This window comes from Pezoporus occidentalis, unplaced genomic scaffold, assembly GCF_034315485.1.
Source record: "Pezoporus occidentalis ecotype Australia unplaced genomic scaffold, CSIRO_AGI_Poc_V1 ctg56, whole genome shotgun sequence".
Classification (NCBI taxonomy): Eukaryota; Metazoa; Chordata; class Aves; order Psittaciformes; family Psittacidae; genus Pezoporus; species Pezoporus occidentalis.
Window position 1 is genome coordinate 497,627 of NW_026915899.1, and position 18,457 is coordinate 516,083.

The window sequence follows — 18,457 nt, forward strand, 5'->3', positions numbered from 1 at the left end:
GTGACTGCCCGGTAATTAACTACATGGATTAAAACCTGACTCTCATTAACCTCAAAATACGAATCATTGGGAGTCATCAATAAGCACAACCACGTTCAGCAGCGATGCCAAAGGGCTGGGGTCTGGGGTCAGTGTGTTCATTGGTGGACAAGGTGACATAAACTTCTGCTGCTGAAGCCTGTTGAATACATACAAAGAGGGACAAAGGCAGGTTGCTGTTATGCAAACCTGATTTGCCTGGTCATGGTCCCATGACACTCACTGGCAGGTAGCTAAATACCAACTTACACAACACCAGAGACAGACATGCAGACTGTCTTGGCAAGCAGTAATTCAGAGACAGATTTAGGAGTAATCATAGATGATCATTTCAGCATAAGCTGCCAGTCAGATGGTAGCTGAAAAGGCTACTTACACAACCCTTTTATGTATAAATGAAGCTGTCATTGGGGAGAAGTAGGGCAAGGATCCTGGTATGCAGAGACTGTGAAAGATCATAGCCCATGAAAGATCACCATTACTAGAACGTCTTTAGTTTTTATGGATATTTCCTTTTCTAGACAGACTACATACACATCTGTCTATTTATGTATAGATAATTTGCATCTTTGTGGGTGTAACATATACATATATACATGTGCATATACTTATATACATGTGATCCCTATACAGTCAGTACATGTAAAAAAACAATTGCCAGTGCTCACTTCAAGCCCAGCAAATATGCTAGAGACATCTCAGCAGATTCAATATACCAGGTTTATATACCTGGCTGTCTGGGACATGGGACATGCCCACAGAGCCTTGCATGAGGTTCTAAAACAAATGGCCCTTTACACAGAAGTATTCTGGAGTCTGGTTTAGTCCAGAGTCCTTTGTTGAACACAAGAACTGTTTTGGAGTCCAAGTATAAATACTGTGCAAATTAAGTTCTCCCTGCCTCTAGTCCACCCCAAATGTCTCGTGAAGTGGCTGGTGGGACTGTCCCTTTTATAATGCCCAGCTTTCCTGTTCATGCATGTCCCCAAGAAGCCTCCCACAAGTTGGTCTGTCACTCGGTAACACTATGTCTTTAATTCAAACCTTAAGAACTGCTTTGCCCCAATGGCTAAACGTTTTTCTTATCCCAAGTACTCCACTGAAGCAGGTGACTGTCCACACATGAATAAGACTGCAGAATCTTGTTAGCACTGTGCCATTCACCACCAAGAGCTGTAATGCAACATGGCAAAGGCAGCAAGAGAACAAGGATTGGTTTCACAAATTCCCCAAGTTGTCTGGAGTCAGATCTTCCAAATTTTCAAAATACATTTGGGCTTGTGGGCAAAGGCATAGCAAGACCAAGGGGTCGGATGCTGAAGGTGAACAAGCTTAGCTTTGAAACTATAGTGGAAGGAGTAAATTTAAGCTCCTGGGGAAGACTCTGCATGAACTGTGCAAGAGAAAATCACTTTCTTTGAAGTCCTTTGAAGGAGTCAAAGGATAAGGGAGACCCTTTTAATATCGCCTAATTTAATTTCAAAAAGGCATTCAACAAGGTTTCTAATCAAGTCTTGAAGGAAGCTAAGAAGTTTTGAGACACGAGGGGAAGTCCTTACATGGATACAGCATTGATCAAAGGAGAGAAAACAGCAGGAAAAATAATTCAGCTTTCCAGAGAGTGTGAAACTACTTAGTGATCTGTGCTGCAACTAACACCGCTCAACATGTTCTTAAACAATCTAGAGAAGGATGGGTAAGTAGGTGACAGTTTGCTGGAGGTGCTGAGTTACTCAGGGTAATAAAGATTGGAGGTGATTGTGAAGAATTGCAAGAAGACCTTATGAAAGAGTGACAGCAAGTTAAAATGGGAGATGAGATCCAGCATCAATATAAACTGATGTGTACGGGTAAAAATAATCCTAACCTCATGTGATGTGTTATAATTCATCTACTACCACTTAAAATACAAAATCCTGGTGTTATAAAAAACAGTTTTGTAAAAATGTCAGTACAAAGCTCAATAGCACTAAACCCAAACACACAGAAACCCAGGCAGTTCAAATGTTAGGCAAGAACAGAGATTGGTACACAGAGCTTCATTCCATTGTAGGAAAATTACACATGGCTACTTGGTGAGAGTGGTACTTCCCAAATTCCATGTGTTTTAAAACAGTAGTCAATAAAGTCAGCTGGAAAAGAACCAGAGGCAGCCAACACACACCTTGATACCCTGCAATAGCCTTTGCTGCAGTGCTACAACAACCACATCAGTGACAGCATTTACATCTAATCAATTGACTTGGATTATTATTTACAGTCCTATCACAACCTGCAGCCGCTCCCTCGTCTCATGCTGGGTTACAGCACACCACATACTCAACAACCACATGGGTTCTACTCTCAGAATGCCTTTGGGCAGGACTCCATGGTAACAGGGAAGAAACTAATTAAAATTTCCCAGGTCTTGCCTAGCTCAGTACGGGCTGTGGAAGGTAGACCAGGGATTAAACACATACATACTTTCCTACAAGAAAACAGCCATAGAACAGTTTCTATACCTATAAGCAGAGCTGGAGCTGAATTAGGCTCCAAAACCCACCAAAAATGCTTTCTTTATCTCTGGGGTTCAGAACAGCACCTGAGAAGGTGCCACCTCTCTGTCTTGATGGGACTGTGTGTAAACCTTTTGGAATGTGTCTGAGACTGGTGAGTTAAGAAGCTCCTGCAGAAACCAAACTGAAGTGTTTGAGTATTCAGCAATGTTTTATTACTATAAAGATCGTAAGTGTACACTTCAGCATATGGCTTTTCTAAAGAAACCAATTTGTAAGAGAATGAATTCTTAGTTCTACCAGGTTCTCACGTCTTAACATTTTCAGTCACAACTCGGGACACGAAAGCCAACAAAGGGACAGCTTTCTCCTCTGGTTTTAGTGTGTGAATCTATTTGCTTTTGCCTGAAGGTGTAAAGATTGCAAAACCTTGTACAGAGGTGAAATCTTCCTTTTTATCTTCTAGAGATTTATAGTTGCAATAAAAACAACTAATGGTCTTCAAGCAACAGCGCTGGAGGTGAGGCTGCAAGAACCACAGTGTGTGGGAAGAACAGTAGCTTTAATGAAGTTTGTCACTGGCATTTGGCTTAACAAGTAGCTACAAACCTTGAAAATGGATTAAGGTTAAACTGGGGCACATTACCAGACCACTGCTTTGTTATCACAGTGACACCAACACTCTGTTTTGGTTGAACAGCCTCAATGTTTTCACAGCAGATTATAGCATCGACTTGAACCTGCTCAGCTGAGACAGGAATCATGGGAGGCACCCTCACCAGAGGCAGATTAGTCATCATGCTCTGACCCTTCTGTGACCTACAGGCGTATCTCTACCCAATGCCGTTTCACCCAGAGACTGTCCTCTTAAATTGCTGGGGTATGTCAACCTTCTGACACATCCAACAACGAACTGCAACTCCTTATGCTTAAAATAGGGCAGCATCTTTCGGAATAAGGAAAACTTCCTTGAAAGGGAAGAGCATGCCAGCCTTGTTCTTTACAGTCAGGAAGCTGAGGAATCAGCATCCCAACGCAGCTTTTTTCATCTCCCTTTTGTGGGAAAGAATGTTTGAGACTGATGTTCTTTGCTTTACCTTAGAAGATACAAAGGTTTAGAGTCCCTTCAGCTGGCCTGACATGTGTATTACTTCCATTAATATTTGGTGATACAAATCCTCAGCCATTAGAGAAGAAGTTTCCTCATTTCTTTTTGTATAAAAGAGCTTTAAATAGCCATAGTAATAACCTAAACTAGTGACAAAGTAAAAACCTCCAGCTCCCAGATCCTTTCATGCATTATTTATCTACCCACTTGAATTTCTTAAGTACTGTAAGTATAGATAATTCTGAAGCCATTTTAAATAATTTATGATCACCTGGCTACATACAATGTGTACTTTGGAACAACTACTAACAATCAGATCCTCAGATGTCATAGACCAATATTAATCTTAAATGTAGTTATACATTCTAACAGAATATGCTTGTGTAAGTAGAGATCTAGAAACAGCTTGAATTAACTTGAACACAGCTGAAATTTCTGGGGGAAAAAAATGGAGTTACACAACTCAAGTTTTCTGATTTTTTGGCTCTAAGGTAAACAAGCCATAAACTTGCCCTTCTACTCAGAAAAGTTGTATAAGAGGGAATTAAAATCATTGCTAGAGGCATGATGATTCCCTAACCGTCCTGAAAGGACCTCTCTACTCTAGCCAGGAATAGGAGAGAGACTGCAATTGGTTCCAGGAAACCTCATCATAAATCGAAAATCCTAGAAGTTCTATTCAGAAAGCAGTTAGGAGTAGGCAGATGAAGATTAGTAAGAAAATGGTATGGAACAAAGTGTGTTACTTCAGCAGAATCCTGCTGACTTTGCTCCCTTTTCCTTTGACTTGCTCTGGATTATGTTGCAGCAGCAATCTGAGTACTCTTCAATAACATACCATGCCCCAGGAAAATATTTTTTGGAAATGCTCTATTGCTCAGTACTTTTCATACCTTATACTTTTTCATACCTTCATACCCTGAATTAAAACTGAAGTTTTAGGTAACTCTGAAGGGTGTTATTAAAATCATTAACAAGGCCAGCTGTGCTACTAACAAAGCCATCACTCAAACGCATCCATCCTCACAGCTCCTGCCTTGAGCAGCTCAGCACAGGTACTATGTTATTGATTACTGTAGAATCAGAGGACATATGAAGAGACACATTTATGAGTCCCTTGCCTTGTCCTGTGCAGTCCAAGGTCTGGAATTTCCTTGCAGACTCCTTTGTGTGATGACCGGGGAGCTCACAACCACACACTCACCATTGGTAAGCACCTTGAACTTACACAAAGGCTGATTAGAAGGGAAGGAGTTGGAATAGCTGGAGGTTTTCACCAGCACAGAAAGGAAGAGGAAGAGGCCTGCCTGCCTGCCTGCCACTTAGGCGGTGCATGTTCTCTGTAAAGAGAACATAACAGACTTTAAATTCAGGTGCTAAGAAAAGACCATTGTCAGAGATCCCTTTTTACGTTACAATATGACCAAAAGGGACCAGCAACAAGTGATGATAATATTCTTTACACCAGGTGCCTTATTGATTGATTGATGGCTTGGCTTCGCAAGTGAAGATCTGGGAAGGGCTATACCCATGCTTACTACAAGCACAGTGATCAAGGGCACGTGGGATAGGCAAGTCTGTTTGGAAAAATGGCCGCTTTCTACACCCATACTAACAGCATCTGTGTCTGCAATGTACCCGCTGCAAGTTATGTAGGAATTAGAAGCACAACTAATAACGAAAATCATGTCCTAACGTAAGACATTCTCTCAGCTGAAGAGCTGACATTATTTTCTGAAAGATACTGAAATGAACAGAAGGCTGCAATGTCTTTGGTTAATTTGCTTTTAAACAAGGTTTTGTAGTAGCTTTAGAAGCAAAATTTGAATACTGAATCTTTATTTGAGAAAGGATTATATCAAACATAAATAGAGGATAGTTTCTTATATCAAATTCAATTACAAGTGCTTCATTTTTGCACACAAACAGGCAAGATGCACCCCCTCCCCCCCAAAAAGGGAGATAAAAAAGATGCCAGTTTCCCTTCTCTAGAACTGAGCTGACTGAAACGCAATCCCTTAACCACTAACTGCATGTCAGCCAGCTGAGCAGCTCCCCTGCAGAGGGCTGTAATGACAGCACAGCTCTGCTCTGTGTTTGGCAACAAAGAGCACGGGAATGACATCCAATGCCCAACATCACAACTTTAAGACACAGTCAGATGGCTATTATTTTCACTGCCAGAACTAAACTTTATTACCATGTGTATTACATACTGGTGTTTGATGCCAAGTACATTAAAATTACTTTAACAGAGGATTTAAGTGAGGAATATTTATTCTTCACTAAACAGGTTAAGAAGGAATGTAAAAACCTACAAGAAATAAAACCCGTTTTAAGCTTTGTTTTGATTTTGGCAAAACAAACAATTAAGCACTCTCCTGTTCTCTCCTCAGACCTTTTAAAGTACCAAAAAAAGCATCTTTTCATAATCATGCAGCTGAAGGAAAAAAAAAAAGTCCTATAAAATCCATTTCTTATGCTAAAATATGGTTACAAATAAAAGTATTAAACACAAAATTCCCAATTCCTATTTTTAAGTACAAATATTGTATTATATTATGAAATGGGCATAATTAAAATATATCCATGACTACAAATCTAGCAATTTCAAGCAAACAAACATGCTGTTTGCTTTCACTTGGAAGAATTAGGATATTGTATGGTTCAAGCACTGCAGTCATTTCTGTCAACTCCTTAATACCCAGAATGTCAAACCGCCAAACACAGATGCACATGAATTCAGGTCTGAATAGCACCAGGTGGTTTTCTTTTTTCCCCTTTTAAAGTTATTAACACTTAATAAAATAAGTGATGTGACAACTTCCTGAAAGTGACATGCACAAGTAGACAATTTGCTTCAAGTCTCCAACTAATAACGTAAAAGTTTTAGACAATACTGAACAGTTACTAATGTATTTTATGGTACACAAGAAAACAGTGCTTCCACAGTATATCCTCAGTTCTTAAGTACAAAAATATCAGTTATGGGTAGTCAATAGTTATCAAAATCTTTATTGGTACAGAATGAAAGCAGCATTTACTTTATTGTTTTTAAACCATACATCATAAAATTCCCTAGTACACATGGGGAGGAGTGAAATAGGCTCTGTACTATTTACCTGCTACTGATCCTAGGTCCAGATTTAAAATCTTTCCTGGCCAAATACAAACAGTATCATTAATAGCAAAGGGAAGGCAGTTCCTCAGTGTGAAAGGTCAGCATTTAGAGACTTACTAAAGCACTATTTTTGAAACAATAAATCACTTCAATGTATAATTACATACACTACAAGTGGAAAACAAGTTTTTATTAACAAGAACTATTGAGACTGGGCATAAACGTCTTAACCATAAACCCTGGAAACATTATGGGTGCTTTGATGTGGCCCTTTTTGGCAAGAGAATAAGAACAATGAAGTATGGCTTTTCAGTCTTCCTTTAAAAGCACATTTTATAAAATTCTGTAGCTTAAATTATTTTAGAGGACCCCTACAATTTTTCTATAGCATCGTTTACTAATTAGAAGCGTGAATTACATCACTAGATTGAGCCATTGGCCGATAGCTGATCACCAGCATAACGCAGGAGCCATTTGCTGTTGGGTTTTGTTTTTAAGGGAGGTACTTTTCTAGTGAGAGCCATCCTACAGTACTGTCGAACATCTCAGAGGTTACTACATAGCTTCTCAAATAAAATCCTCATCGGTTTCATTCTCCAGCAGAAACTCAAATCAAGCAGATGCAGAGAGCAAATATAATTGAGTGCAGACAGTTCCAAAGTATCTCTCAAACACATTATTTTACAGCTACCCTCTGCAAAATAAAAGCCCCTCCTCACCCCAATAAGGCAGGGCAAGAAGGGGAAGCAGGTCTGCCATTCGTGTAGGAGTTTGGCTAGCATAAAGTTTTATTAAAGTTGTTAACAAAAATAGTTAAACATTTTTACAATTTAACATCCAGTCTGACAAAAGGCAAATCAATGAAAAAAATACAAAAAAGTAAAAAAGTGCACTACCCAGTCCAGTATTTTGCTTTAAAGTCATGTCACTTACAGCATATGAAAAATAAACCCAGAAGTGTAATTACTTTAAAATACACCGCTTCCATATTTCAGTATTTTACACATATATTCTATAGTGGAAGAGGAGATCTCTTAAAAACTTTACTCTTAAAATATTGAGGTGCATATGCCAAGTGGGATAGACTTGGCAAGTTAAATTGCAGTAGAGAATCCTTTCAGATTTGGCATTTCATTTACATACCTTACTGTGCTAGCAAGGTCTGTAGTACCTAAACCTTCTAGTAAGAACAGCAATTTGCTTTAATGCAGATTTACTAATACAGACAACTACAAGAAATGGTGAGGTCAGCAATTCTATGGGATCTTAAAGAGATATGACTCCTGATTTAGTTGTCAAATGGTACAATGTCACAACAAACTTTAAGGCCATGTGTTATTTGCTGATTAATGGACAAAAGGCAATGGATTTCCCTCCCCACCAAATATTTTCTTGAAAGTCTGTGCTCATAAAAATCATGAAAAGTTGGAAAGACTTAATTATTGAAACTTTAAATATATTTTACACAATCTTGTTTGTACAAAAATACAAGTTAAATATAAACATAAAGCAATCATGATAATTTTATGTAAATCCATTTTGTGATATTCTGTTATATATAAAAAAGTTTCTCAGCTCTGTCTCATTTGTGAAAAGATCAATACCAGATTGAATCACCACTGGCAAAGGACCCTAAAAAGCACACTTTAGCATTAAATACGGTTTACAATGTAAGTACCATTTCCTGATTCCATCTTTTCTAAAGACTGGCAAAAGATAGGGCAGTATGTCCATAAACCAACAAATAATTTGGCTACGATGTCATAAAACACAAACACACAAATCTGTACAATAAACCCAGTAGCTATGCAGTACGTACTTGTTACACACACACATACACGGACATGGAATGAAACTTAGTGAGACGCCATTTCTAGTTCACTGCTCTTCAGCCTGGCATTTTGTCTTACTTCATCAAACGAATATGACTTCGTTACCTTTCCATTCTTAAATACTGTATGAAGGAGATCCTGCAAGAAACACCACTGCTTCAGTAAGACTGATTTGGCAACAACAACATAGGTTATACAAACTCAAAAGTGAGCACCCAAACCCTTAACCCGGTAAGACTAGAGCTTTACATTGTCTTCACAGCTTCCTCTGACACCTTTCACTAATGGTTAGGCAGAACAAAAGCTTTGTGTTGATTAGGCCCTAAAGTGAGCTGTCCATATCTGGCCAAAGCCAAATACATACATGCTAAATACACCTTACTAGCTTACAGCTATTAAGAAAGGTGACACTCAACCAATTAAATACAATTCAAGTAAAGATTTCATTTAAACCTCTGTGATTTCCTCTAGAGCTACTATGAAAAAAGAAAAATCAAAATCTTTCTTCAGAGTCCCCTCTGCACAAACATTTTGTGGAACAGTGCATCAAGAAGTGCTCGCAAACAGCACACTGAAACAGCAACAAGCACAGCTTTGTGCAGAAGTTGTGCTGTTGTGTGTTAGCACAGCAGCAACACTGAGCAGTCGCTGTGCCTGATGACCTATTGCAAGGACGTGTGGCATTAGGACCCCAAGAATAGATTTCCCTGTAACTTCCCAGAGAGTCCCAGAACCTGTACAACAAATAGACCCCTTTAATGTCCCAGGACAATTTCTTTTAATCAATTATTTCACCCATCAAAAATTAAGGAAGCTATATACATATATTTTGCCTAATTTGAGAGGCAAAGACTTGTGATTCATTTAGATTTCTCACCATTAGGTGCCTCCCTCTATACATATAAATATATGATGAATATCACAAACATATACATGCATATTTGCATATATGACTTTGAAAAATATGTTTTCCTAGATGTTTTTTTCCAGAACACATTATCTACAATGTATTGTTTTCCATCTTGAAATTTCTCAGATCTCAGTTTTATGCTTACTGTTGCATAAAGTAGCACATCCCTCTGCCTAGCAGCACAGAAATGTGCTTCTATATACCAGAAAACTAAAACTTCCAGCTTCTAAAGGCTGAAGTGCAAGTTGATAACTTATGTTCAGTCCTCTCAATTCAGGGAGACTCAACATGCTCTAAAGTTAAGCATTCCATTGCTTGCACACTGAAAATATAGAAGATGCCAAACCGAAAGCCTGACATTGGCATGAGTTTGTGCCTATTTTACTGAAACAGCACTTCATTTTGCACTTGTAAAGAATCAACAGGGAAAGAAACTGAATTCCCATTTAAATTTACATTTTTGAACACTGGGTAACTACTCCATGTACAGAGCATTAACACCTGAAGGAACTATTTAAAAATCCCAGTGGTTAAGTAGAAACAAATTTTAGTTATGGCTGTCCCTCTCCCACCTCCAACTCGGATCACTACTCAAATTCCGCAACATAGCCCATACAAAACTACTTGTTAGCATATGATCTGCAACATTAGCTCAGGGAAAAAGCAACAATGTTCTCTACTTTCTGGAGATAAACAAAAGACAGATTTCTAATTGTAAAGCCTGAACATTCAACTGGCATCCTAACTTTCTGCTGTTACTGAATCTGGCACCAGGGACATTTAAGGTAATAAGAAGGAAGCTGAACAAAGATAATGAAAAATAAATTCTGAAATTAAGTTTTTAACTAAAACTTGATTTTTCTCAGCCTACTTTTGCATGAGGAATGACGTTATACACTTTGGAAATCCATACCTGTCCATACTCTTCAAGGTCTCCCTTGCCTTCTTCAAGCGTCACATAATCTCCAGCAGGTGTCCTATGCAATGATAGTCGTCCTTTCTTTGACCTTTTGTTCGGGTCGGCAACTGGATCCTTGAAGACATTTACCTAAAGTGCAAAGAGTACTTTATTTTAAAGGAAAGGGCTTTGTGGAGCTCCTGTACCAGTGCAGGTGGTGGAAGTGTAATGGGAAATGTCAAGGGTTTTCAAGTGGGGAGGCCTCTATTGAAAACACAATGGTAGAAGTTCTACTAAGACTTACCCCGAGACCATTGGTCACCACGTAACTACACTTAAAGGAACAGTTTAAGAGGTCTCTGGTTAGTTTCTGCAACAAAGCTCCACCAGATCCAAAGGCAATATTCTCAATACTCCATTTATTCTTCTTCATTCCCTCCACGATCTAAGAAGAAAGAAAATTATGATGGTGCATACTTTCAGGTGATGGCATTTTTCCATGAAAATATTACACTACTTAAACAAGATGCTTTTACAGACAATTAAACCAGCTAACATTCAGTTTCCAGGAGATGTACGTAACAATTCTGTCAATACTTGGCACTGGGTTTGCATTTTTAATTGTGATTCCAGCATGGCATAATTGTAGAAAGCTTTTGCCCTAAAACTATTTATCATGCCAGCATACATACTTCCCAAAACAGGGGTAGTATAGTAATGCAGTGCCCAGACAATCAGAACTCTAAAGAAAGACTTCAAGGGAGTATTTCTGAGCCTTCCAATTTTTCAGAATTATGGGAAGACTTCAAAGCATAGCATGTATCCTGAAACAAAGCAGTCATCTTGCTCAGCAACTCCAGAAAGTTATTACCCATTTGAACAACAATTTCAACAGAGCAGTTCTCCCAAAAATCACATTGACTAGAATTAGATTAGCAATTATGAAGATGGGAAATGGAAATACATAAAGCTGCTCAAAAAGTTTGCTTTGCTATCTTCTCAGGCAGATATAGATCAATGTGCACTTCACTGCTATCAGCAGTCAGTTAAAACTTACTATATTGTTTCCTCCTACCTTCATTCTATCCAGACAAACATGATATCCTCTAACCTGGAGTAGCAGGTGCTAGTTCAGTCATGCTCATAAATAGCCAAGATTTGTTTCCCTGACCTGTTACCCTTACTACAGCGTGAAATGATGCTCACCGCCCCAACACAAGAGTTTGAACTCCTATCTCCCAACCATTTACTAAAAAAAGTGTGTGAGAAAACTTCAGAGTGGGTAAAACAGCAAAAATCCCATCCATCCAGAAAAAAGGAAGGTGAGAAACAGAATGGAATGACAATCTATGGGGAACAGCACAGTTTCAGAAATCAACATCAGAAATCTGGTAATCTTCATTCTGTGCAGTCTCAGCCTCCTGCATCAAATAGAAACATCAGAGTAGCACTGAGCAGAGCGATTTCATGAGCTACTGATGTCAAACCACTTTAAGGGACAGCTAAGGCAAAACTAAAGTTTCATTCATAAGGGAAAAAAAAAGGCAATTCCAACTTCAGACAGTGGCAAACAGGTGACTAATGTAAACAGAAGGGCATACTATTGAGAACAGAAGAGCAGTCTGCTTACTCATTTAATCACATGCAGACTCTCTTCACAGATACTCTCAGTCTGACACCTGAGAGAGCCAGCCAATGGAAGAGGTGGACTGCAGAGCTACCACATTTTGAAGGTATGCTCTAAAACACATCTCCACTACATTTTTAGCAGGGATTTCCCCAGTAGAGGTCTCATCAGTGTGTTTCTATCATTCTAATGGTACCAGCTTACTCAGCTTCATCTAAGAAGCCAAGGGAAACGAGCCTTGGGCACTACCACCATGACTTCCATTTTGGAAGCTTTGTATCCTGAACAAATACCCCCTCACCACATGAGAAACCTGGGAATTTTAGCAGTAGTCATGCCCTTTCAAATGGTGACCATGCACAAAAGGAATCCGTATTTTCAGGTGATTAGGTTCTCCCAGAAGCAGTTGAAAGGGGTACTCGGGGAGAATACAGGATTGAAATGAATTAAATTCTGCCTTAAGCATCTCAGAACGAGCAGAAAATGACAAAGGAAGTGTAAGAAAAGGGATTTTGTATACCCTCTACTTAAGCATAAGACCAACAGTACTGTAAAAAAACAGACTTGACTGGGCCTGAATATGGGCTCTGCTTACCTACACCATATCGTCAGAAGGCAAATGTAAGTAAACCCCACCTGGACTCTTATCAAGTTCTGTCAAGCTGCTGACCTAGCCTGAACCTATGCGAACAGTTGGCCAAGCCTGAGCAATGTATTCCACTCCTTTCCTTATCCAGTTTTATAGATCAGGTCTGACACTGAACTCACTTCAACATGCCTGCATGATGTGGCACAAACACCTGGTACAGACAACATCCTACCAAGGCTTAGACTTCATGTTCACGGACACTTATAGGTTAACAGATGCTAGTACAAGTATAGCATAGTTCAGCCATGGCTGCTTAACCTTCTTGCCTGGGTGAGAAGAAACGTGAAACCCCTTTCAGCTACTGTTCCTGCTCTCATTTCCAAACGGTTTGTTCATCTGTGCCACAGGCACAACTCCTCACTTACCCTGGCTGAGGAATTCGCTTCCACCTTTCCTCTCCCAAGGGGTTTTCTTAGACTGACCTTTGGCTGGTGAGGGGTGGGGAAGGGAAATCTAGACTAAGTTGAAAGACAGTTCTGGCTTTACCAGTGACACACAGCAGAGGCCCAGATAACAGCTTCCTTAGGTATGGGGAAGAGATGGCAAACAGCAGCAGTAATAGGGAAGAAAAGAGGGAGATCTGAAATAACTGAAGCCTCCACCAAAGGAAAACAATTCAGAAAAATTTCTTATCTCACACTTTCAAACGTATACAGGCAGAACAGTTCATGTGTCAAGGTTCTGACCAGCTTCCTCTGACCATTATGAACATGATTAATGTATCTACTGTGACTCCAGATTAGAGGATTTTCTTTGTATAAAAATTTAAAGACATCTGGAAATTGAATGTTCAAAGAAAATCCTTTGAAAGTGTAGTACATTGTGGAGTTAGCAGATTGGAATGATTTTAAAAAGTGAAAATGCTACAAGAAAGTCAGAAAAGGTTCCTTACCTGTTCTACCAGCATCCCCTATTAAAACAAAGAATTTTAAAATCCAGTTTATACTGATATAGAGTTGTTTTCTATATTGTTGTTTCTAACTATCAAACTAGTGAACAGCTAGTTTGGATATAGTCAAATGAAACTCATCTATCATTACTCATTCTAGTTTTTCCTATTGTACCCATTACCTTTCATCTGACCCATAACAATAAGTCATGCCTAGAAACTAAGACTGATAGGAATTAATGAGAATAATCACTTGCATAGGCTATAAGAGGGGAGGGAGGAGAAAGATGAGAAAACAATACATTCATATAATTCATTCATGTAAACCCCTTTGTGAAAGGGATGAATTATACTTCAGAGTTGGCTTGGGTTTGGGTGGTTTGTTCATTATTTTTTTAAATGGCAAGCTATTACCCAGTCTTTCAGAAGTCAGCATCGTAACCTTGGGTTTGTTGACATGAGAGGATAAAGAGATGTATTAAACTTAAGCATGACTAACATTAGGCTGCAAGATCATGGGTCTTTTTGCTCCAACATAACTTGCTGCTGTCCAATGAGAAGTGTCTCTTTCCTTCCTGCCTGCTTCTCCGAGCTCAAGACAACAGTTTATTTTCTCTCCTGTATTGTGCTAGTGAATGCTGGCCCATTTTGAGGGCCAATTTAATTCCCTGAACCACAGAATTGATCACTTCTGGCCTAGTTAGTTTGCTGCTACATGAGTGGGCTACATTAGTTTAATGACCAGTGAGTGGTTCGATGACCAAAGCTGACATGAGGTGCACAGCAAGATGAGAGAGTCAGGAAGAGATAAGGTGGCCACTAGGCAGGAGTGAGCTCTATCTGCTCTTTACAACTTGTGGAACTGGATCTTCAACTTCTACTATGTATTGCAGGTAGACTTTTCCTCATAAGCAGTTACAGTTTGATAAGGAAAATGTGTACACAGGCAGATCATCTGAACAAAGATTTGTTCCTTCTGTCTCTCATCCTCTCCCATTAGCTGCTGGAATTACTTTCCTGCTCTACTTAGAACTTGGAGAGTAATACATTTTTATCTCTAAAGTCAAGATTTTAAATACTAGTTTTAATTTTTTATTACCATTGATACTATATGGGCATCTTTGAATTTTGTATATAACTTACAGAAAGCAACCTTTGAGTTCCTTACAAGAAAGGATTTATAGTCCAGTTTCTTTCCTGTCACAACCCATAAAAATCTCAACCACAACATACTTTGCCTAACACAGCCATCAGTCCTGTTAAGCAGCTGTTGAGAACATGCAGAAGTTTATTTAAAAGACTCTTCCCCTGGTATTTAATGATAAGAGTTTCTTTCCAGCTATTAACCTCTCATGCCTGGTGCTCTGTTAAGCACATCAACACAGTTGTATATTCTCAATAGCCACATGGGACAAAAAAATGAAGTAAAATAAAGTTTGCTTTAAGGCTATTGGAGGAGGAACAAAATATAGTGCATGACTGCACTACAGCTAGCATACCAGTAACAATCTCAATATTAACTGCTCTCTAAGGATCTGAGTGACAAACTTGATTTCCATCATTGAGGTTCACATTATGCATCCATTTGAGATGTGCAGATAGTTTCAGACTAACTAAAACCCAAGACCGATGTCTCTCTTGAGAAGCATCGAAAATCATCTTTGTTAGGAAGCCACTAAGGATGTGCCTATCTAGAAAGCTAAGACAAGTGTCAATAAAAATCAAGTAAAATTAATCTTAAATTTACCCAACTTATTTTTTGTTTTCAGCTCTAATTCAGCTGACAATGAATGATCACAGACAAACCTGATAAAGTCAAGTCCTCCTTTTATACACCTCTCATGTGTAGTTACTGCAGTTTGTACCTTTGTGACCACATCATATTACCTAGTATCTCCATCTAGTCAATAGTGGTGAGTAAGTAGTTTCAAGCATTCAGCATCTACTAAATAACTAATTTTTGTCTGGATGAATTGCACTTTTGACTCAGACTACAGTCTAATCTTCAACAATGCATATTCCACTAGTTGCTGTATCAATGAAATGGCCTCCCTTGTTTTTAAAAACAAGTCTCCTTCAAATCTACACCTTCAATATATGAACACTTCAGATGGTATGTAACTAATGAGCCAAACCAGTTAGTTACTACCATTCCTATGGCACAGCAATCATGCAGTGTGCCTTAGGTATCCATGAAAGGGCTAAACATTGCCAGACTTTGACCTGAATTAGATTTGACAAGTAGGATGAAAGCAAACAAAAGGAGAGACAGTGGCAGGAGAAGGTTACAACAGAGGGATTAGGAAACGCTTTTTAGGTTTTTTTATGCATCTTAATAATTCCCTGTGGAGTTATAATGAATTTGGTTTATGCATCAGGATATCCTGCCAGTGTCAAATGAAGGGCAGGGTGGGGTCAGCAGTCTCTGCTGCAACATCTGACTAGTCATAACTGAGTCCAGATTAAATATCAAGATTGCCAGTGTCACCCTGACACATGAACAGGATCTCCTACCTCTTGCAACGTGTTGATATCCACACCATCCCCTTGAATAACTCTGAGATACGGTGGCAGCAACTTGTAGCCTTTTGAGTTCTCTGTAATGGGAAATTTCTTCCCTAAGATCTCCAAGACCTATTGAAAAGAGAAGAGAGATCATTCAAAATTAGAATATAAGCCTGCCATTCCAATAAAGAAACAACTTCCACATTTGAGTCAAGAGAAAAACCCATAAGTATGCCCACATATCCATCTCTAAATCTACCCACATAGGCTCTGAAACAAAAAAGCATACCAGCCACTGGGACAGAAGCCATTAGATTAAAGCAGTCACAGACCATACAGCCTTTATGAACTTGTACCCAAGAGCTACTCAGAACCTGTTTCCCTCCTTTCTGTCTTTAGTTGCTGTCAGTTTTTGCTATTAAATGTGTCAACTGAAGATCCTGCTGTTCTTTTGACCTTCCTTAAGATGGTGAATGAAGCTTTCGGTTTTCTGAGATTCTGTTAGCCACTAATAATTAAAATGAAACACTTTAGTTTGGAGTTTGTCTTATCAGCTCTGATAGATTATTCAAAGTTCATGTGTGATGTCACTTGTCCCAAAAGAAAAGTGATAAAGCTGTATATATCTGATTTGATACAGCATCAACATAACTAAAATCTCCCCTACTTTCTTAATAAAGCAGGGCTGGCAACCACACAAATATCAACAGCTTTTATTATAGAACTGCAACAATCATTGTGCTCTCTAAAGAACTATGAGGCAAGAACTGCTTTTTAACTTGGATGTGCCACTGACTTAAATGCATGTCTTACTTAAAGAGTGATAAACTTGTCTTTGTGGCATAAAGCAGGAAATTACATTAATACGCAACTAAACTTGGTGGTAAGAAGTTCTATTGGCCTGGCATTTACTAATACTCAAGCTGTTTTCCATTTTATTTGTCATGAAGTGATGAAAAGTTTCTCCTTATAGAGAACCATTTCAGCATCATTAGATCTGGTAAAACTGGTAACTGTTGTAAAAGCTTCAAGAATGGTATGCAAGAACGGGTTTGATGATGAAAAAGATTAAACTATTCAGACTGCAGTTTTCATGTGTATATTGAAGCAAATGTTTACATTTTTCATAGGTCCAAATTATCCAGCATCAACTACATACTACACATATCAAGTTAGAGCACTATATTCCCCATGTTTATTAGCCATCCATTACAAAGCAAACAATTACCCATCTCAACGACTTCAAGAAGGGATTGATTACCTTTAAAACAGTGTCAAGGGGATTCCCAGAATCTGGTCTAATAATAAGCGGTGCCTCTGGACTTCGGTCTTCAATTATATGCCTCAAGTCATCACCCCATATTTTTTCACAAGCATTGTAAATGTCATAGCTGTCACTAACCACAGATACAGGCACTGAAGAAAACTGTGTCACTATGTGTTCAAAAGCATCTTTTTCATGATCTTTCCCCCAAGCCGTTATGGTACTGTAAAGTCAATTGAAAAATCTGTATTAGAGCAGCATTAATATGTAAACCCACACATTCTGTTTCCTACCAGCAGCAGTTCAAGATAACACTAGGCAATATGATTACAAGACAGCATAAATTATGTACTTATCAGCTCTGTGTAGCATGGACAGTAAACACACTATATACTGAGTAAACAGCACCCTGTTATCTTTGACAAGTCAAACACTTGACACACGAAACCTCTTTCACATGTAAACGTGATTTTTTTTGTCTTTATTTATTTAGCATTTGTGAGTTACTCTTAAATCTGAAATTCAGGCAGTTGGGAAACTAAAGATGCATGAACAGAACATCTGCCCTGGCAACTTCAGAGTACAAAGAGAGAAGCAGAGCATTAACAGCGTGTGTTAGGAAAATCTTAGAAGAAAACACGATTTATTTTCTTTTTTAATAGTGATATAAAAACCATTACAGTCACTCATACAACCATTCTTCTAGAGGAACTCCAGGGCATTACCCTTGATACAAGGGTACAGGCAAGCACATAAAACAATGCTGCTAAGAGAGGTAGTAAGTTACTGAATGCTAGCTGACCTGCAGTAGCTGTTCTGTATGGGGCTGTTACAGATCAGACTGTACAGATCAACTGACTTTAGTAACTTGTGTGTGAACACCTACAAATGCTCTCATGCAAAGCGCATTTGTGCAGTAAGAGCTAGAGGGCATTGAAGTTTTACCATAAAATGCCAGCATTAACCACTTTGTGGAGAGGGCCCAGATCACAGTAGTGAAGAAACAAAGCAAAATGTGTTTCAAAGAGACCAGGGCAGCCCAAGGAGCCACCCTGATGGCATGCCAGAGGTAAGCACTACTCTCACAACACAACCTCATGCTGGAGGTTGTGTAACAGTA

General features: G+C 38.9%; 1 protein-coding gene across 2 annotated transcripts in view; it reads right to left on the reverse strand.

The window, feature by feature from the left end:
• Window positions 1-5,810: 5,810 nt before the first annotated feature.
• NAMPT (nicotinamide phosphoribosyltransferase) overlaps window positions 5,811-18,457 on the reverse strand; it is a 30,449-nt gene continuing 17,802 nt past the window's right edge. The window contains exons 7-12 of one of the 2 annotated variants that reach the window (XM_062638277.1): window positions 17,335-17,560; window positions 16,083-16,202; window positions 13,572-13,589; window positions 10,708-10,848; window positions 10,419-10,553; window positions 5,811-8,733 (exon numbers count right to left, since the gene is read on the reverse strand). In XM_062638277.1, coding sequence (XP_062494261.1) covers window positions 8,620-8,733; window positions 10,419-10,553; window positions 10,708-10,848; window positions 13,572-13,589; window positions 16,083-16,202; window positions 17,335-17,560 — 754 coding nt within the window. In that variant the 3' untranslated portion in view covers window positions 5,811-8,619. The remainder of the gene's footprint in view (window positions 8,734-10,418; window positions 10,554-10,707; window positions 10,849-13,571; window positions 13,590-16,082; window positions 16,203-17,334; window positions 17,561-18,457) is intronic. The other variant, XM_062638278.1, reaches the window with a different exon arrangement.